This window comes from Hylobates moloch, unplaced genomic scaffold, assembly GCF_009828535.3.
Source record: "Hylobates moloch isolate HMO894 unplaced genomic scaffold, HMol_V3 SCAFFOLD_1, whole genome shotgun sequence".
Lineage (NCBI taxonomy): Eukaryota > Metazoa > Chordata > Mammalia > Primates > Hylobatidae > Hylobates > Hylobates moloch.
The window spans coordinates 27,775,608-27,798,525 of NW_026652276.1; the positions used below are offsets into that span (position 1 = coordinate 27,775,608).

Consider the following 22,918-nt stretch of genomic DNA (forward strand, 5'->3'; position numbering starts at 1 on the left):
TAAAAGGAACAATTCTTTTTGAATGAATTAATGGGTAGATGAATGAGTACTTAGATTTAATAATCATCGCTAAGGAAAACATTTGTTTGCCAAGATTTTACTTTCCCTTTTTGAATTGATTTACATCAACTTGCCCATATAAAATATTGCTAGGTAATGCATAGCATAGTACCTCTCACCTACGAAGCACCTAGATAAAAGTGAAAGAATAATTGAGAAGTATTTGAAACAAGAGATTCCTATGGATTAAAACAGGAATATACTGGAACTTTGTGTGTGTGTGTGGGGGGGGGGGGGTGGGATATATATTGGTGTATGTACTTATATTTAATGTATAACTATTTTTGCAAATGAGAGTACACCCATATAGTGTCCTACCATAGTGGTTCCTCAAGTGTAAACTTTGAAAGCTTCTATTTATCCCTTCTATTGAAACTACTTGCAGCCAGGCACAGTGGCTCACGCCTGTAATCCCAGCACTTTGGGAGGCCAAGGTGGGTGGATCACTTAAGGTAAGGATTTCAAGACCAGCCTGGCCAACATGGCAAAACCGTGTCTCTACTAAAACAAAATACAGAAATTAGCCTGGCATGGTGGCACAGGCCTGTAGTCCCAGCTACTTGGGAGGCTGAGGCAGAAGAATTGCTTGAATACAGGAGGCGGAGGTTGCAGTGAGCTGAGATCGTGCCATTGCACTCCAGCCTGGGTGACAGAGTGAGACTCCATTTCAAAAACAAACAAACAAACAAACAAACAAACAAAAAACTACTTGCATATTGCATGTTTCTATATTGAGCTCTTTTTTATCCCATAGGAGAAGAATTTTGACAATTCGTAGTGCACTTAGGTTAGTATTCATTACCTCCATCTATTCCTTCTCTTTGAAGTGACATTTACGTTCCAAAATACTTACGTAATGTTATTTCAGTGGAAGGAGGGGGGAGATGTATTGTTCTCAGCCATAGTTATTCATCCAGATTCTACAGATTCACCTGTGAATGTTTTAATTCTCTGGACGTACAATTTTCCTACATTTTACTAAATAATTTCATCATCATCACTCCTCATTGTTCTCAAGCCCCAATAACTTTCATCTTCCCCTCTCCCCTGCCCGTGCCCAGGGAGTCTTTATTTGCTTAGAAGAAGGAAAAACTCAAAGTAATTAGATTCTCATAAATCTTTCTTTCATATACCTGGACCATGAATTTTAACTTCAGAGGTGAAAATCTTATGCTTTATACTCCAGCTTCACTGTGAGCTATGAGGACTCCTCCTGTGGCAGTGGGGAGCTTATTCAACACAGTTCAGTGGTGGAAGACAATGTGGTAGGGTGAAGGTGTCAGGGAATTCTTTAATACTCGACAATATAATTCCACAGTTTACCCAGTAATGCTTTCTGAAAGAATCATTTAATTTTTAGCTCATATTCTTTGTTATCAATTCAACTTTTATTTTTTGAACATTATTTTATTTTATGCCTGGTACAGTGCTGGGTATTTATGAACAGAGTGCTGTAGAAGACAAACAAGGACTCTACCCTAATAGAACTTACATTATAGTGGGGGAGATAGGTTGCTAACAGTTAAAGAAATAGAAAAACAAGATTGTGAAACATGATATAAAGGAAACAAACAGGATGAAGGGCTAAAAGGGCGTATCTTGTTGGGTGTGTATTGTGGGGCTGCTTTGGATATAGTGGTCAGGTCCCTCTGCTCTCTGGTCTCCGCATGACCATACATCTGTTTCATTTAGCCTTTGCCCCTTATCATGGACTACCCAGGCACACTTGGACAGGTCTCCAATAATTCTGTCTCTGTCTGGCCTGAAAGTTTTGCTTGCTCTGTGACACCTTCTCACATCACTCCAGTTTATGTACATTTGTCCATTCTTTGAAATTTAAAAAATGCATTTATGTAACTGTTTAATGTTTAAAAAAATACCTCTTTGTAATTTCTCTAGTTTTCTTGATGTGCAGTTTATCTCATCATCATTCTGTAGACTTTTTTTTTTATCACATAGGAATTCATTCAGGGACATTTAAAACAGGTATATCTATTTACGTGAATATATTTTGTTCTGTTTCTTATTTTGGTCCAAATTAGTATTCTCATTTCCAAACACAAACTGCTTCTACCCAGTAACTAAGAAATAAGCTTCTCAACAATGACTGTAAATTTTCAGGTGCATATTATGTTGTAGGAATTGTGTTCACTGATTTACATAAAATGTCCCATTTTATGCATATAATAACCTTATGAGATAGGTAGACCCAAGCTCAGAAAGGTTATTTTCTTGAATTGTCTATATGCTAGATTACAGTGGAATGTGCTTAGAAAGCAGTGAGCCTCTAGAATAAGCACTTTTCAAAGCATTTTTCAGCCTCTGCAAATAAGCCTATTTTTTTCATGCAAGCAAATTTCCTTTGTCAATCAGCTATGCGTGTTAATTATGAATGTTAATAAGGACAACTGATTATTGAGATTAATAATCAATGTAATCCTAAAAGGCCCAGCTGCTATATTTTTATATCCATAGAATATTCTAAATGCAAAAGCAAAAAAATACTTTTAAAGACAAAATTTTCATTTCTATTTTGTTGTTAAACTACATAAATTTTAGTGAAGACTATTTTGAAATTAAAATTTATTGGACAGAAGACTATTTCCCTAAAATTTCAATGGCTAAAAAGCAAAAATTGGAAAGCTTTAGGTTTTCAGTGATAAAAATGATTTGTTGAATTATATGGCAATAATTATACTTATAAATCCTACTATGAGATCAGTCAGCCACGTGCTGCCCTTTAAAAGAAACCAAAACTGCTGACAGATGTCTGCTCAGGCAGTAAGATTTTTATCAAATTATGACCTTTTGTTTTTGGCCCTGAAACTGGTTGCAGATTCACCCTTAAGTAATGTACAGGTAATATTCAAACAATAGTTAGCCTCATAACGTACCACAGTTCTCCCTGAGAATGTTGTGGGGTGACAAAAGAAATGTCTTTTTTATTGCTGTCATTTAAAGCAAAACAAATCAGTGTAAACATTAATATTTTATGAGTGAGCCTAGCTAACCCAATTACATTAGAAGTAAACTAGTAAAAATTAGCAATTATAGAGAAACTATAGTTGAGATGAGTGGCTGTTAGTATTATTAATAAAGCTTGAAAAGCTTTCAACTAACTTTACATTTATACAACACAAATAATCCTTGGTGAGTTTTAATATCAAATAATTATGATAAAATTTTATTTAAATGGTATACCAAGAATTATGCATTTTATCATCAAAATGACAAACAAAAGAAACAAGAAATGCAGAGAGATGTTTACCACATCAGTGAAGAACAAAAATATCAGACTACAAGCATATTTATTTCATATGATACGTGGTTGGCAAACTGGCTCTGGTATGCCAACTCTTTGTTAATGGTCCATGATGAGATAAGTATATAAATTGAAAATAAACATTTAGAATGTGTACTATAAATACATGTATAGTAAAGACCATGGTTAGAATAGCATGGACCTAAATGGTATTGAGATAATGAGTCAAGATTTATGTCAAAACCCCCAAATGTTTTAAGATATGTACTTATCACATGTGGAGCTTAAATTTGCCTCATCCACTTGTGTTTGCTTCTTTATAATCTCAGATGGGGTAATCTAAACATGAGGCTTCGGTGAAGCCTTTCATTGGTCTTCATAAAAGCACATTTGAGGAAAAGACAAGCAGGCTCTCACTGCAAGTTTGGACTACACAGATGGCGAAAATATTATCAGCCAGGACAGGTTTCTAAGCTGAGCTAAAATGAGAGAGGAGTGATAGGGCTGACCTATCTCCAGCATCCTTGTCCCTGCTTCCCTTTCATCATGGTTTGCCATGTAACAAAGTTCAAGCCAATTAGGTATAAACAAAAGTCTGCTAGGGTTTTTCTGGAAGAGCTTCTGCTTTCTTTATTGAAGAAAAATAAGCGACTTCACTCCTTTTCCTGACTTGAACAAGCTGAGAGCTGTAGTAGCCACATTTTAGCTGAGAGTAAAAGGGCCAAGAGACTTGCAGAGGTGTACACCCTGATGTCATTGAGACTTCACGCCAGCAGTAGTAGCTCTTGTCTCCAGAATCTTTGTTATCTAAGAAAAATAGCCCCTATTTTTAAAGCTTCTCTTCACCAGTAATTCTCTTCTTTGTCCCTGAGTGAACATCTCTCTATAATAGGGCATAGTAATCTCAAGAAGTAAATTTAGGCATGATATGGGGACAGAAATGGATCTGCTTCAGGTTAAGTCTGAGTTCACATAACCACAAATAGAAAAATATGCAGTAGGTGTGTGGATTTTCAAAGTGAGGGAAGCGGGCAGTAATTCAAATAGGGATGGTACATTTAGAAATACAAAGGAATATTTTTAAAAGAGGAAGAATAATGAAACTGGAGATTATCACTAATTTACTATATTAGGAAAATAACCAATGGTTAGAGTCATTTATTCCTCTAACAAGTATTTGCCTATTTACTATATGCCAGGCATTTCATTGCTATGACCTCTTCTAGAGTTCCTTATAATTGGGGATATAAGAAGCACATAATTGATGGCCACAGTAATAAAATAAAATTTAAAGTGTATGTTATATTAATTTTTTCAAAAGTTTTCTGAAGTTTGGAAAAAATCTGAGCAATGTGATCTGATATTTATGTACAATAAAGTGACATGATTCTGGCACCTTGTAAGGAGATCGTTTCTTACAATTGCTAAACTACAGAGCAAGTATAAAAACCACAGAATCTACTGGAGCAATCATTTTGGTCTTTATCCCAATTTATAACATTAATATTTATATATCTTGTATATTTCTAGCTTCCTGGCTTACTCATCAGGTAGCAGCCATGAAAGGGTTAAAGGTAAACAAAGAAAAAAAAGCAACTAAACTTTGACTTAAAGATTTGCAGTCCTTTTCATCCCTATTATAAAATACATTTACCTAAGGTACATGTCTATAATCTTGCACCATTTATATTGGACAGAAGAAACAATTGTGAGACTGGCTTGTTACTTTTTAATCTTAGTTGGGTAACGCACATATTAGTCTATCTGTTCATTATTCACATCAATTTTAGATTATGTACTCTGAAAAGGCATAGACAGTATTTAAGAATATCCAGTGTACTACTAGAGGCATTGGTATATTTAGTTTTAAAATCAAGAAACTGATTACCCAGAGTCTCAAACATATAAGAATAATAAAATAAACAAACTGATAACAACAGAGCTTTTTATCTGGTATGGAATATTTCTAGGATATTTGATTTTATTAGTTTCCCTTCTTTTGTTTTATATATACATATATACATATACACATATATATACATATATACATATACACATATATATACATATATACATATATACACATATATATACACATATATACATATATACACATATATACATATATACATATGTACATATATATATATATATATATGTGTGTATCTCCAGCAAAAGGTAGAGAGAAGAAAGAGATAAACTGTTAGTTCATTTTATTCCATGATCAAGTAGAAAACATTTAAAAGATTAAAGACCATCAAGCTTTTTAGATAACATAGGGCTTTAAATCACCATTGCATTTTCTGTTCTCAATGAGTTTGTACTTGTATGAAGAGTATGCGTGTGCTGGTGGTGGCTGAATTTAACGGCATGCGGTTGTGATGCTTAGAGGCCATCCGGAAATGCACTTTAAGTCACTATGATGCAAGAGGCATGGTAGATAGGCTTTCAACCACAACTTTGACTAGGTCAAACCATCTTTTTCCTATTGTTTACATTTTAATGTAAAAATTAAATACATCTACTTGACTACTGGGTACTTGCTGGGCTAAAATATACAATTTTACATCTTACGGAAGTGACAATGGCAGAGAATTGCAAGACTCTTTGCTTTATAGAATTTAAACTTAGATGTGTAAAGAATGCAGTAAGAGTGGAGGAAGGCAAGATGAAAAAGGATTTAGAGAGAGACAGCCTCTAGCAAAGCTTGCCCCTTGGATGGAGAATATCTGTGAGTGGAGCAGATTTTACATGTGCCCTCATTATGTTTCTTCATGTGTTCATATATAGGATTGGTGGCCAGCAGAGGTGGGCAGTGAGAAAAAGGACTGCTTATAAGATAGGAAGCTATGTCTAAAGCTCCCCTGGGATGCCTTGGGATGCGTTGAAAATCCCATTATACTTTCTGCCATGTCAAGTTAGAGGCCTCTATTTTGTACCATTCCTTTAGCCAAGAAGTATGACTTCCCTTTTCTCTGCTCATTACATCATGTTCAGTTGACTTATTTCTGTCTGTTAGTACTAGGCAGAGAGGGACACAAATTGAAAATAAAAAAATCACATTTCTCATGTTAGATATTCGTTTGTTACATCTACTCAGATTTATAGCTTTTCTTTCTTCTCAGATGTTCTCTGTTAAGCTATGTTCTGACTACTGCTAATATAATGCCTTTCAAGCAATATTTATGTCATTTTTATAAAATTATTTCTAAATTTATTTGGAAAACAAACTATGCCAAGTAAAATTACCCAGAAGTCTTGTTTACTTTTGGATGGTACATAATAACTGTATCTTTAATAAAACTGAAAACTAAACCAATCAGGGGTAACTTTAACTGAGAGACAACAGAAGTTTGTAATAAAATCCACTCAAAGCCCAAAATGATCCCAGGTTGGTTTGGCATGAGTTTAAACTAGGTAAAGGTTAAAGGTCATGTTGCATCTAGCCCCATGTGAGAACTTTCAGATTCAACATGAGTTGTTAATTATTCTGAAAATATTCTTTAGGTATAAGAAAAATCGAATCCTGGAACCACTATCAGAGCCCATACTGCAAAGAAATCATCTACAATTTGTACTTAATTATAAAAATATGTGTCTAGGTGGCTTAACTCCAAGTATACATTCTTTTTCTTACTTTGGTGATTATTCTGCATCACTGCAGTTCATATTGCTTTCCTGAATGCTACCTTGTTTTTATGGCACTAACTGGTCATTTAAAGGAAGGATGAATACTGACTACAAAGAAAAAGTTTGTTGGTAATCAAGTTAGATAGAAATTATTATCTATTTATAGCGTATTGAATTTATTTTGGAAATACTTGGATACTAAATACTATTCTAATGATTATAACAGGACTATATATCTGAGTTATTTTGATGATCAACTGTCCTTTTGCACTGAAATACTACAGCCATTAGTTATTAACTCATAGATCACTGTGGCAACATATGAACAAAGAGGGTTAGAACAAGAAATTTCCACTTTGCTCTGGACAAATTCCCTAAATACCATGAAATATGCAGAAATGTCAGGCTTGCCGCATTCTTCCCTCAACGTGTGTATAAAACATATAAACTCAAGCACACACCACTGCGTAAGTTCCCAATTTCCCTCTGAATTACTCCCCAGTTGCAGGAAATATAGGTATTATAATTTCTGGTGGGTTTAAAATACACATTGTCATATTTAGTAAAACAGTAGTTTGTCATGAAATGGGAAGGAGGGATGAAAGATGCAGAATATTATTTATCAGTGCAATTTTGCATATACCTATACTATTTATCTAACGGGTTTTATATAAAATTGACAGTCTTTTCCTGAATAACTGCTAACCCAGAATGGCTTAGTAATAGCTAAACTATTCTAACACCATTTACATGTTTTTCTAAAAAATAATATTAAATATAAACTGTTAAATTCTAGGCACATAAAACCATTTATTTTCCACTCATAATATTCCGTATGATTTGAAATTAAATTTAAATGTAAATGTAATTGACAAATGCCCGTTGGCTTACTGTTGCAAATAAACCTAGACTCCCAAATACATGTAAATATTTTTGGATAGTTATTGTCCACAAGAAAGCCTCCTGTAGCCAGACATTTATCTAAGCACATTTATATCTATTCTATTGAGAGCGCTATCTATCAGATTCATTTTATTTCACCTCTTAAGTTAGCTAGTGCCACATTTGCTGATTCTCTAATAAGCAACTCAGTTTAGAAGAAATAGAAAGAAATGAAGACAGGAGAGACCATTTTGTAGAGAAAAGTGTTTTTGATGTCATGGAGCAGCTCTTTGTGGAAGGGGGATTGCTCCTCTGAGAAAAGAGGTGGCTGCAAACAGATGGTCTTTGTTAAGTTAAACTGACAGGACTACAGGTAACTGGTTTCTTCTATAAAAGAGGCAGTATATACGCTGGGGTTTCAGCACTACAGTGCCTAATTATTCCTGACATATTGCCCATTTCATACGCTCACAATATTATGGCCAAACAGAAAAAAAAATTATACCAACCGATAGCATAAAACTCAATGGAAACAATGCAGGCTATAAAAAAACATTACCAGAGAACTGGATCTTTTAGATCACAGGTCCAGCTTTTCTAATTTGGCAAATGGTGAAAACCAAATACTATTGCAACAAATTCCTACGGGCTAGATGATTTTGTTTTGGTTTTATACACTTAAATTTTGTGTTACTAAATATTTCTAAAAGTAGGGAAGTGATTAGAGTTTGGCAATATTTTAATTATTCGGGTATCGTAGTTTTATAATGATTGTAAATCGTTGAGTGGGTCATCTTAGTTTGCAAAAGAAATGTTCATACATCAAAAGAAAATTGTATAAGCTTTCTACTAAATGATGGTAACAACTGGGCTTCTATTTACACACTATATGTAATAAACTATATATTGTTTCCATGCATACTATATATCATAAACACTTCTATTTATTGTATCAGAAGGATACATTTTCAAAATATGTTTCTTTCTGATAAAGATCATCAAAATGTTTTTGTAAGGAAATTCAGCTTCGAATACTGGGTAATAGAAATTAGAAATAATACTTTAATATTTTTCAAAACACTGGGTGTGCTACGAAACAAACTTAGTTGTATGTGCACGTGTGCTCTATTTATGATGTTTGTTATCAACATATTTTCCTGCATGTAAATCAGCCTCATTACTCTATAGACATTCAAAAGCAATATAGACTTAAAGATCATCTTGAAAATCACTTTCTGATTCACTCTATTCACTCAAGAAATTTCTTGTTTTTATTTCTTGTTAGCAAGTTCTAGCTTTGGGATAAAATACCCACATCCAGATGTTTCTTCAGCACAAGAGTGCTGAACCAGTACCATATTATTTTTTGTTCAACCACCTGTTTATTAGCATCTGTTTCTAATTTTATATATGCGGTTTTCCACATTGATTACCCTCACTTTCATTATTTCACAAACTACATAATATAGCAACAATTAAACTCCTACATTCCAATTTCCTAGATTGGTTTATTATAAAAATATAGCACAGTGTTTGCAAAACTCTGATATCTCCTGTCTAAAGAAAGATAATTCAGTCAAATAAGAATGTTTTATTCTCAAAATACTCTAGTTAGGTATATTTAGATTTAATGACATTTTAAAAATAAGCTAATTTGGGTTAATAGAAATAAGTACCTATATTTCCTCTCAGTTTCTTCTGTGTAAATGTATTTGAAAATATATATAAACATTTAAATATATCTACTTGAGTTTATCTGTACAAATAAAGTATGAATATATATATATATATATATATACACTTTATGAAGTTAGATATAACAATTTTGGCCATATTCTGCTTTTTTAACTTAAAATTTACCTTGAACATTTTTCCATAATTAAGACATATAAAATATCTACTTACAGGAACAAACTTATGGTTTTTATTAATTATTATAAAACTTCATTGTTTGTTAGGTTAATTTGATACTAGCAGAAGTACTATAAATACTCAGCAAACTACAGTGCTAAGTACTAAGCCATACTGTAACACATCAATGTACAACGGAAAGCAAATATAACTTCCATAAGGAGCATTTTTTTTTTCACAAAAATCCTACCTTCTGTCATAATTCTTACAAAGACGACAAAAGAATTTATTTTGCCTGAAAAATAGAGTTGGGAGAAAAAGTGAGGGAGTGACATTAGAAAACGTACTATTTGAATAGAATATTAAAGAATGAATCAGGGTTTGTCAGGCAGAACAAGCAAAGTCATGGCAAAGATGTAAAATCCTGAGAATGCCTGGAATACTAGAGAAATTGCTGGTAGAAGCATAGGTCCCATTAAGAATTTTAAAAAAGAGAACTGTCACCATTAAGTCAATCTTTTTAAAGACAATTCATCTACAGGGTTAGATTTTGAAGCTATTTTGCAAGCAAAATAGATACATTTGGTAATGGCCCATATGTTAAGAAAAAGAAGTTAAGGAAAATTCAGGGATTTTGAGCTTAGGCAATGGTATGAATGATGCTCCTTTCTGCAGGAAATAGGGTCTAGGTGTCTAATAGGACAATAATTTCATATCCATTGGCAAGAAAAATGGTTTTAGTTTTCATATAAATATCACAAGCTCACATACTGAGAACTGTGTTTAAGAGATTTATTCCAAACATAATTCTTGAAGTAATCTTAATTTTTAAATAATTCCATATTTATCAGCACTCTAGAAGTGAGGGTTTTTCCCCAATTATAACTGAATATAGATATACCACAAATAGAAAATTTTTTTAAAAAAAGCTTAGCATAAAATTCTGGCTCTGGAGATATGTTAATAAAGTCTAGAAAAGCCAGTGTAATTTTAAAAAATTGATAGCACATTTTTTTTTGCCAAAGAACTATTTTTAGATACATATATTAAACCACACACACGCACACATTCAATAAATTCCACTAGAGACTCTTAAAGGCTCTAGTGGAATTTGCTCTAGAGTGAGCATACATGGAAAATTTTAAAAGAAATTGACCATCACTGTACTTCTATTGTTATATGAAATACTCGAATAAAGACTCAGGGGAAGATTGTCTTACTGGGCTCCCAAGGGAAAATAATATACAACTATATATCCTTTTGAATAAAAGGAACAGGAAAGGAATCTTTTTGTTAGCTTACCTTTAAAAATTCACAAAATTATAGGGTTATTTCATTTTCTTTGTGCATAGATAGAGCAGCCATTCGCTAAAATAAACCTTTGAAAGATCACTTAGTAGCCTACTTGGAAAACTACAGCTACAGGATAGAGTGAACAGATAAGAGGGGCATATTAAGATCTGTTTGAAGGATTTATTTTCATTGTAAGTTTTATGATATTCTACAGGTATATCTTGTAGTTTTCAAACCTGGTATTTATTTTTATGGATGACTATCTATAGCACATCTAGCTAGCAATAATATTTTTTTAAAAAAAAAAAAAAAAACAACTTTCTTCCCTTTACAGTATCTTAACATTTATCTACTTAGATATTGTTCATTTGGATCCATTTCACCCCATAGTTATTTGTCAGGAAATGGTGGTAAATGTTATATTTGAGGAAACTGTCATCAACAAAAGCCTTTAATAAACCTGTATTTAATCTGAAGGTATCCATACATTAAAAGATGAATTTATCAGTGGAATACAAATTAGTATATTATAATAGCTCCTTGGCAAAGTATATTTTATTTATAAGCAGTAAAAATGTTTTTATTATGGGTTATTCCAAGTAAATCCAACATATAAAATGGCTAAGGCATTAATTCTCATTGCTGTTTCCCTCCCATTCCCCACAACCAAACACCACTGCCTCATATGACAAAGTACTCTCATCTGCACCTTTATACATAAAGAAACTTAACTACTGAAGGATTCAAAATTTTATTCAAGGCCATCAAATTACAACAAAAAGGAAGAATAATTTTATACTGGTTGTAATGATTTATCAGTTTTTTCTTCTTGCTGTTCTGACAAGGAACTGTTTTCTTGCTTTTTAATGTATTAAACTAAAAGTAGTGTGAAATATCTGATTTTTTAAAAGCATATATATTGTTTCATCAACCTAACCTCTATCACCCCTTCTTTTGACATTGCTCTTTTTTGTTTTGGCTTTGAGGTGTCTTCCCATGTCCCATTGGGCAAAATCTTAGAGGACTGTCAATCAAGATACCCCGATCTCCGCTAGCCAAGAGGAAGTGCTCTGCTAATCAGATGTTCTTTTCTTTAATTCAAACCCTGAATGGAATAACACCTGGACAGAAAGTGGCTAAAGCCATCTCATCTTGAGATGAGACGTACTCATGTTGACAGTACTCAGAAGATCACATTCATCAATCCAATTCCTTTTATTCCCAGAACTTCTCTGATTCCTATACATATATATATACATATATATTCCTATATATACATATATATTCCTATATATACACATATATATTCCTATATATACATATATATTCCCATATATACACATATATATTCCTATATATACACATATATATTCCCATATATACACATATATATTCCTATATATACACATATATATTCCCATATATACACATATATATTCCTATATATACACATATATTCCTATATATATACACATATATTCCTATATGTACATATATATTCCTATATATACATATATATATTCCTATATATACATATATATTCCTATATATACATATATATTCCTATACTGGCTCCTCAATTTAACCTTCTTTCGAATTCTGCAAACTGCATCATATCCTTCTAATCTCTTTCTTTCTTAGCAGAGATAGCAGAGTCAGTTTCTGTTGACTGCAACCCAAGAATTATAGTGATAAAGTAACAATTTACAGGTTCAGGTAGACACAGTTGACTCTCCACTAAAGATTCAGACTGGCTTTTGCAGGGTAGAGTTGTGGCTCGAAAATGGCTACTATGCCAAGGAACATAGTTCTCAGTCTCCTTTTTATCTAGGCGGGATATGGAACTAGTACTTGCTAACTGAATGAAGTGGATATTTATTGGGGGCCTCTGGCCCTAGTAGTGGAAAATATTTATTTTAGATTCATGCAGAAGTGATGAAGAAAGCTTTCCCTATCTTTCCCTGTCTACTGGCTAGATGTTTATGCCCAGAGTGACCTTTGAAGCTGAATACTGAAAATGGAAGAGCCTTTGCCATCCTGGGCTACTGAAATACTGCATGTATGGCACAGAATCCTTCTCACATCGGATTGATGTGAGGGAGAAGTAAATATTGATGATGTTAAGCCATTAATTTTTGCATTAATTTCTTTCAGCACTTAACATTACACTAATACCTGCAGGTAACATTAACTGAACTGTTTCAACATTAATAACTTTTCACTTAAAATATATGTTTACTTATTTATTGTTCTTAGGGAACTTTATAATACTTGATGCACCAGTATCAGTTGCAAATCAACATCTTCAAGCCTTATTCTTAAACTAGTATCATGAAATTATTCAATTCTATGGAAAAAGATAAAATTTGTCTTACTACATAGGAGTAGAACTGATTTGATGGTATACTCTGTTAGTGCAAGGAGCCAAAGTTCTTTAAAAGCAAAGAAAAGTTGCTGAGAAAATATGCTCAAATTTAAACTTTAAAAGAGTTTAATGAGAATTTCTTAGAAATCATCTTGCAAGTTTGTGAAAAGTAATGATAATGACTAGAGTCAAAGGCCCTCAATAAATGTTTTCTGTGATGTTATAAAATATATAAAATATGTATTGATATGCTAGTATCTGTACAAGGGGAATATAAAGAACTCAGCAAAGTACAACAAAACAACAAAATATATTTTGTAAATTAGAGAAAAGAACACTGAAAAAGGAGAGCTTTGACATTCTAAGCACCCATAAACTACCTATTTCAATGTAAAGGAGTCAAAAATTGATGCTTCACATTTTTGCCATGATAATTAAGGTCCAGTGTAACTAAGGTGGTGGCCTGAAGTAAAAGTGGTCAGACCTGTACCTCAGAATTTTCCGAGGTACAGAAAATTATCTCCTTTCCTGATACTTGTTATGATCTTAGAAAAGTCTCATGGACTCTAGTTTCCAAGGTTAAGGAGTCACAAAATATTGTAATCCTGTGAGGTGCTCTTGGATGTAAAGGCACAATGGCAGTTTTCTGAGCCTAGACACCCTTCAGCAAACCCCACACCCATTCGTATTTATCCATCCCAGTGCTATATGGCAGCCTGCCCAGAATCCTGGATAATGATATTGGGACTAGAGTTAAAAAGTTCTAAGGATGAAGGTGGTATGAGTTTATAATTTCTAACACCATGAAGAAATGGGTAAAGTTATATCAAGGTTATTTCCTAGAGAATGAAATGGGCTCTTAGAGTTGGCACAGGTAGATTATTTGAAGTGTGCAGACAGTAAGACCAAAGAGGGTACAGCAACATGTCATGTAATCAAATTCACTGTTTCAAGCTACAGGACATAATCATGAGCTTATACCACAACACTTCTATTTCACACATCCAATTGACCTGAAATTGATCAGTACTTGCGATATCCTGAAGATAGGCAGTCTGAATAGCATAAATAAAAGGCTTATTTGATGATAACCTTGTTTCCTAAATCATGAGGTTTTATTATCTTCTCTGAATGAAAGTGATATTCCTTTTTATGTATATACAATACAGCAAGGGACACAAATGCAACAGAAACTTTCTAAGCTATTGAACTTCGAGGGATGCTTTCAGAAAATGAGGTTATGATGACCTTCAGAAGGTTTTAGTACCTATCCGATTTTCTGCAGGAGCAAGCTAATCAGTAGATTACGATCTTGTATTTACGTGAGACACTAGGTAGAACTGCAGCAATGAAATTAAATATATATATTTAATTAATTTTATTTTAATTTATATATTATATGTGTATATGTGTACACACATAAGTGTGTGTGTATCCCTCTCCCACAAAAGGCATTTTTTTAATGACAGAAAAGTCATTTGAATTGATACTTTTGCTAATTGAACCTCTCTGAAACAAAAAACATAATGCATGTGGAGTCAAGTGGTATGAAATTTATATTATTTATATGGCTTAATCTGAATTTTAGCATTCTGTAACATTTTTAGATCAAAGAAAAGTCTTTGATGAACTCAAACCAGAGAGATCAGGTTACTGGCCAGCTAAGTCCTGCTGAGTGGGCAGGCCTCCAGACAGTTCACTCATATATTTTTCACTGTATTGCTGGCAGAAATTATGCTATTTTCCCTTTTTATCCCCAGGATAATTAACTTGTTCATCACCAAGTTCACTGGCTTAATAACGATACAATCCAGGCTCTAACGCTTTAAGGATACTTTCCAGGTAAATGAGACCAAATTTAAATGAAAGTTTAAACAAAATTAACAAGTCAGTGTAATGAGGCTCCCAATCATCTTAGATAACTTTCTAATGTTGTATATATGTCTCTAAGAAGAGAATATTTATTACCATACTCTCTGCTAGACAAAAGCAGTTTCTATTCAATAGTGGTTCGTCTTACGCTCAAGGGAAGGCAGCATTTCTCTCCAAAAATATTGGAGAGAATATCAATGGGGCTAATCTCTTCAAAGTGCTTGGAGCTCAAAGCAATTGCCTGCAGTTGTAAAGAGTCCCCACCCTCATTATCTCAGCAAAAGAAAAACGACCAAAATGCAAAGTACTGACTGGCTTTTGGGACAGAAATGCTCAAAAGAAAGTTAGAATAAACACTAACCAACTCACTTTTAAGCGCAACACTTTGAATTTCAATTTACTTCCTTTGAATAAATGAGTCAAATTATGATCGTGTTCTTTTTTAACACAAAATGGGGAGTTAAAGTGGTACAAAATTAAACTATATTGGTTAGTAACAAATAAATACATTAATTTACATCTCAGATACTATTATAGTCCAAGAAATAATGACTTTTTCAATTTAATTAGGAATACTCAAGGATTATCAAATTATGAATTACATGATATAACAAGTTATTTTCTGGGCATCTTATTTCATATGATAATGTTCTAACCTACAAAAGAAAGATGGTGTTTCTGGAAACCATTAATAGAAAACATTGGGATATATCCTACACAATCATAATGAATTAGTTTTGGAAACAACATGAAATATTTAATTCAACGTTTAATTGTAGTATTCCATAGACAAAATCCTGCTGGTGAGATAGCTGCGTTTGAAGTAACAACACTTCCTCAGGCTGCCTTGTCACAGTTTCCCACCATTAAGTAAAATAGTACCACATCCTTTGGAAGTTCTCAGATACTGAGTCTGGAACCTAGCTGGGGGTTTTGTTCCCCTTTGCTCTTAGGTAATCCATTCAGCGTTATCTTAATTTCCTTATTCATTCCATTCTAATCGCGTGGACCTCTGCAACATTTTTTTAACTAATGGTCTGCCTCCTGGAACTTTCAGCCTGAAATGCTCTTGCCAAGACCTGTGCATGACTTGCTTCCTCAGTTATGAAAGTTGCTTTCTCTCAGAGGCCTTTCCTGCACATCTTATCTAAAATATGACTATCCACTCTTTCACTCTGTATACTTAACATGGCTTTATTTTGCTTATACCATTTATGAATGTGTGTGCGTGCGTGTCATGTGTGAGACAGAGACAGAAAGAAAGAGGTAGTTAATTTTCTGCTTCTCTGTGTGAACAATAAGGGCAGAGACTTCTGCCTTATTTACCATGTTTATATGAATATTTTATTGAGGCTCACCAAAAAAACAACATGTACTATTTTGGTATTCTCATTTTACAGAGGAGAAAACTTAAGCATAGAAAAATTAAGGAACTGTCTAGGCGCAGTGGCTCACACCTGTAATTCCAGTACTTTGGGAGGCTGAGACGGGCAGATCACCTGAGGTCAGGAGTTTGAGATCAGCCTGGCCAATATGGTGAATTCCCATCTCTACAAAAAAATACAAAAATTAGCTGGGTGTGGTGGTGCACGCCTGTAATCCCAGCTATTTGGAAGGCTGAGGTGGGAGAATCCTTTGACCTTGGGAGGCGGAGTTTGCAGTAAGGTCAGATGGCACCACTGCACTCTAGCCTGGGTGACAGAGCAAGACTCTATCTCAAAAAGAAAAAAAAAAAAAAAAAAAAAAAAAAAAGACAAAAAGGGAAAAAGAAAAAGAAGAAAGAAAACAGAAAAAAAGAAAAATTAAGGAATTTGCCCAAGATTAGAGAATAAGTGGTAGAATCTAGATTCAAAACCAGTCAGTGTCACTCTGGAGACCTTTGTTCCTAACTGTTCTGTCCCTGAACATAACTAAAATGAAAAAAAGTATATAATTAGATTGAAAACACTGTATTATCAAATATATATTACATGGTGATTTTATAGTTTCCTAAAAAGTATACAAATTATTAACTTAATGATTTCATGATTTTTCTTTTATATGTTTCATATTCTTTTCAAAAATGACTGCAGTAATTATAAGACATTTAGAATAATAAAAATACACATTTAAAAAAATAATGCCTCCTGTGGGCATATAGAAAGGATCTAAATGTTACCGCAGTTTGAGAACATCAGTAAAGTACCCTTTCCTTTCCTTCTCCAGTTTGGAACCACCCCCAGGAAAAGGCACAGGATTTATAAGGAGAACAGAATGCAGCTATAATGTGATAAGGCCGAGCTAAACACATAACACAAATTTTTTGGCTCATGGGCATCCTAGCACTCCCCACAGTGAATGAACCATGCCCACCTAATTATTGGCAGCATTGCAGTAACTCTAGCCTCCACTGTTGGTGCTGTCTGCTGGCAGTGACAGATGGAAGAACCTGTGTGACTAGGTGACAAGTTTTTCAAAGGAGAGGGGCACAAGTAGAGGTTCTTCAATGACACCAGTTAGCAAGATAGATACCACTTTCACAGAGGGAGAGAGGAAGGAGGGACAGAGCTGGAGTTAGAATTATGCTATGTTAATGTTTTAACCCTGACAGTAGAGTGGAAAATCTCTTCCAGACTTATGTGAAGTCCAAGGAATTAAGCTTTATTAACTTCCAGTAGGTATAAGTGCTAACTTTCACTTGGCTTCAGCTGAATCTTCTTCATCTGCCCTTCTCCTCCTCTCTTTCTAGCTCATTTGGGAGGAGATGGGTAAGACTTAGTGTCAGATGTGGGAGGTCCTTAGGACCAATATGGGCAATTAAAACAAGTTAAAAAGATACCAGCTCTTCTTGGTTTCATACTAGCATTATTTATTTTCATTTTTTCTCTTTCATGTACAGAAACATTTTTACTTGATTTTCTTAATATTGAAAACTTGTTATATATTCACTTTAGAAAATTTAGAACAAAAGGCAAAACACTTCTCAGAGAATGCCTGCGCACATTGTAGTGGTTAGCATGCTAGGCCTTTTATGAGCAACTGTGTTGGTCAGGGCCCCGGCAGGAAACAAAGAGCGCACACTCAGAGGGAAGTTTTAAAGAGACTTATTAATGAAGGGACTAAATATTTACCAAGGGGTAAAGATAGAGGAATAAATTAAGGAAATACATATGTAAATTAGAAGCAGTGAAGAGTTGTTATTGACACTAGGCTTGAGGAGAGAAAATGGCCTAACAGGAGCCTGGCTGAGAAGTAGTCACAGGAGTAAGTCGGCCTGATGGGAGCTGTAGCTGGAGAGTAATGCAGCCACTGTGCAAGTGCACCCGAGCCTGGGGGTGTGGAGGGAGTAGATACTCCAATCTCCCTCTCTTCCTGTCCTTCATTCTCCTGTAAGTGCCTCCCATTGGTCAATTCCAAACACAAGTCAATAGGCAAGTCAGCCTCCCAGGGAATAGAGGAAGGCAGAGAAGAACATAGAATGGATGAGTGGAGGAATGGGGCCAATGGAGAATGAGCAGCACGGCATCCTGTCTATATACCTCTCTATCTAGATAATTATTGTGAAGTTACATCCTATATCCCATTTTTCCACTGCCTTTGTTTTCACTATGTACTATGAAAATCTATCTTTATATTTCATTATATGCACATTGATGACATTTTAATAGTCACGTGGTATTCCATTGCATGGATTTGAGAGATTATATTTAAACAAGCCTTATGCTTAGACATTTAATTTATTTTCAGATAATCTTCAGTGATTATCTTTTCCTGATTGGTGTCTAGAGATGTCTTTTTGAATTATTTTATAATTAATATGAATAATGCTCTCTTTATTTTAACATTAAGCACCTAAATGAGAAACACATTTTTTCACATAAGAAAGCTAATTGACTTTGAATAGTAGCAAATATGGCTTTCCTAACACAAATTCTGCCTTCATTAATGAAAATAGTGGAGCAGTATGCTAATCTGGTTGACTGACATATGATGGGGTTATAAGTACTGCTCTCAACAGGATATTCACCACGTTATGCTCAGTTGGCTGTCCCAAAGCCACGTCAAGCCTTTCTTATAAGTAGCAAAGTTTAATAGTTGACTATGATTTCAAGGGGTGGGGGGGCGGTGAGGACAGAGAAAAATTATAGAATAGTTTAGGCCCAGGCAGAGGAAGAATGGAGGTAACAAATCTGGACATATGACCTAATGAAACTATGTTAAAACAAACTAGATATCAATTTGGGCAAAAAAACGGATGGTGATGCAAAGCATTTTATAAGAGGTCATTTTTGATCATGAGAAGACAACAGGACTAAGCATTAGAAGATATGCTGGTGGAATGAATTAGATTAAAACCTATAAACAATTATGCAGATACAGTGTATTATCACTAAGAAGCCTCTTATGTTGAGATGAGGTTTCTAAGCACTATTTCCCATTGCTTCAAAGTTCCAGGAAGAATAAGCAAAATATTCCAAAATTCTCAATGATATAATAGTTTTCCCCCTAAAATGCAAACTTTTTTTTCATGGAAACTTATGCAGATACAAATATCTTCAAGGAGATTCTCAAACTAATTTAATAAAACATATGTCTTTCAGGCTTATAATACTAAAAATTAAATACTTCTAAATGTTATGAACATCAAAGTGTCTACATATTATAAATTTCCATACAGTAAAGAGGGAGAAATTGTCCATTGATGTGGGACTAGAAAGTAGCAAATTCATGAACTATCTCCTCCTCAGCAGAACATCTAACAGCCCCTATACAGGAATAAAAGAGTAGTTTACAAAATTTTTCATTACATGATATTATCAATTGCTGTCTCTTAGCAGTGTCCGGAGCATTTAAATTTCTACACCATTTTATACTGTTAAGTCTCTGATTTAAGTCCCACCATGTCTTTAGACATAAATAGGAATGATTTGCTGTGTATTGATTATCCATAATTAATAACAAACCAATTCATTGGTTGTTCTTTTATTTGAGGTCAACTATATTAGATCTCTTTTAAGTTGCATGTGTTGGTCTCTTGGCAAGATTTTAATTTACCTCTACCCCATCAAATGTACATGCATTTAAAAAATTGAGCTAACTTATAATTATTTCTTCTTTTTAGGATAAAGACCAGCGTTGGTGCTACAGTCAAGACCATCCATAATCTGCCCCTTGGCTAACACTTTGATTCATGTCTCATAGTTTTCCTCATCCAATCTCACTCACAAAAGGCGTAATTTAGATTTAAATCTTTTGCACTGCTGTTTTTTTCTGGAATGCTCTTCCTGCTGATAACCATTTGACTGATTCCCTCAATTCATCCAGGTGTCTGCTCATGTGTATCACTTCATAGAGAAGTAATCTCAGAACATCCTTTCTAAAGTAATATTCCACTTCATCACTCTTTGTTCTCTTAACTTGTCTTAATTTTTCATAAGACTTATCACCACTTGGCAAATATGTTGGCATTAATTTCGGTAGTTATTTATCATCCACCTCCCATTCACTGAACCTTCTTCTCAAGTAGAATGTAAGTTCTATGAGAACAGATATATATATATATATATATGTATGTATGTATTTTTTCATTGCTCTATTTTTACTGTCTAGAATAGGGCATAGTAAATGTTTCCTGAAAGAAATAAGATCATGAAGGGAAAGACAAGGTCAAGACAATCATGATGTAGCATTGTGATGGTTAATTTTATATGTCAATTCGGATAGGCCATTGTACATATGGTACCCGGTATTTGGTCAAACACTATTGTAGATAATGCTGTACAGGTATTTTTTTTAAAAGATATGATTAGTATTTGAACTCCTAGACTTTGGGTAAAGCAGATTACCCTCTGTAATGTGAGTGGGCCTCATCCAATCCAATGATTTCATCCAATGAGTTGAAAGCATTAATAAAGAAAGACTAAGGCCCTCAAGAAAGAATGAATTCTGCTTCTATACTACCTGTGGACTCAAGCTGCAATACAACTTTTTCTGAGCCTCTAGACTGTTTGCCTAACCTGCGAATTCACAATTGCCAGCCCCCACAATAACATAAGCTAATTCCTTAAAATAAATCTCTTCCTCTCTCTCTCTCTATACATATGTATATATGTATGTGTGTGTGTATATATATATACACACACACACATATACACAGAGACACACACACACATATACATACACATACATTCTTATATATACACACCCATATTTGTTCTGTTTATCTGGAGAATACTGACCAATACAAAAATGTTTCTAAGCAAGCATATTGATGTAGAAAACAATGCAACTATTATAAGTAAATTAACCATCTCAAAAATATAAATATCAGATTGGGGGGAAAAACAAAAATAAATAAAAACAAATTTCCATAAAAAGGTATGGAAAAGATTACTTGGAAAATACGACATAAAAAAGTTTGCCAACTTTAATGTGAGACAAAATAGAACTTAAGGCAAAATCACATGAAAGAGATGTTATATTTGACAAAGGGAAAAAAGATCAAGAATGTATAATGATTATGCATATATATGTATCTGGAAACATAGCCTCAAAATACATACAGTGACAACTGACAGATTTATATGGATAAATTAGTTACCATTTGTGGTTAAGGATTTTAATATATGCATGTCAGAAACTGAGATCTCAAGCAGTCAAAAAATAAATTGTATAAATTATTTGAATAACTAGTTAATAAGCTAAACTGAAAGTTCTATAAATTTTTTGAATCAACCAATTGCTGCACAGAAATGCATTTTTTGCCTAAACAAGGGGCAGTGAACAAATTGTCTATGTTTGCATAGAAGATGAACTTAATGCAGATCATGTTCTCTGACAGATTGAAATACAATTTGAAATTTTAAAAGGGATAACTCTAAAAGTCTCAAGAAATAGAAAACTCAATGAATACTTTTTAAAAAGAAGTACAAAGAGGGTGGCTTCATTTAGATATTAAGCAGACAATACTACAACATCACAGCAACAAAAACAGTATTGTGCTAGATCAGAAACAGGCAATGTTACCCACATATTAGAAAAGAAAATTCAGAAAATGATGTGTCTATTGGTTTGAAGTTGATCTCTGATAAAATTGGCATCACAAATCAATGAGGCAAGTTTCAATGGTAGAGTTGATGGTGTTAAGAAAACTGACTTATTAGAAAGAGAAATAAAGTTGAATCTCCCACTATAGTCATTAAATTATTGTTCTCAATACTTACTTCTTCCCTGTAATAGGGTTAAAAACCTCCACCTATTATCATGAAACTTGTCCTTGATATCTGTAGTAATAGGATATATATCCCCATCTCAGTGGTTTTGTACTTGATTTATAACTTGCTATGACCTTCTTATGGTCAATGGAATGTTAAGCAGACTTAAAATTTATGACATCTCAAAAAAGATTTAAATGTGATTGCACAGTTTGGTTTTTCATTTGTCCTGCTCATTCTATGAGGACATGTCCCACAAAAAGGTCCTGGGATCTGAAATAAGACACATGGCACTAGGCTGAGCCCAGGAAAGCACGTCAGCCTTGAACTGTCCTGAAGCTTTCTGATAAGGGAACGAGAAACAAATGCTTCTATAAGTCAGGAAGATCCTGGGTTTGTTTGTTATTGCAGGAAAAATGGACTGGTAACACTCTCTTGCACCTTGAATTAAAGATCTAAAATGTAAAAGGTACCAACGTAAAGCTAAAAGAGATAGATGCTGGAAGAAGA

At 33.8% G+C, this 22,918-nt stretch overlaps 1 protein-coding gene across 6 annotated transcripts in view; it reads right to left on the reverse strand.

Moving 5' to 3' along the window:
* SPAG16 (sperm associated antigen 16) overlaps nt 1–22,918 on the reverse strand; it is a 1,164,736-nt gene that overhangs the window by 228,748 nt on the left and 913,070 nt on the right. The window contains exon 16 of one of the 6 annotated variants that reach the window (XM_058438723.1): nt 9,936–9,980. The exons of the other annotated variants lie outside the window; for them this stretch is intronic. Coding sequence (XP_058294706.1) covers nt 9,936–9,980 — 45 coding nt within the window. The remainder of the gene's footprint in view (nt 1–9,935; nt 9,981–22,918) is intronic. 6 annotated transcript variants of the gene reach the window in all.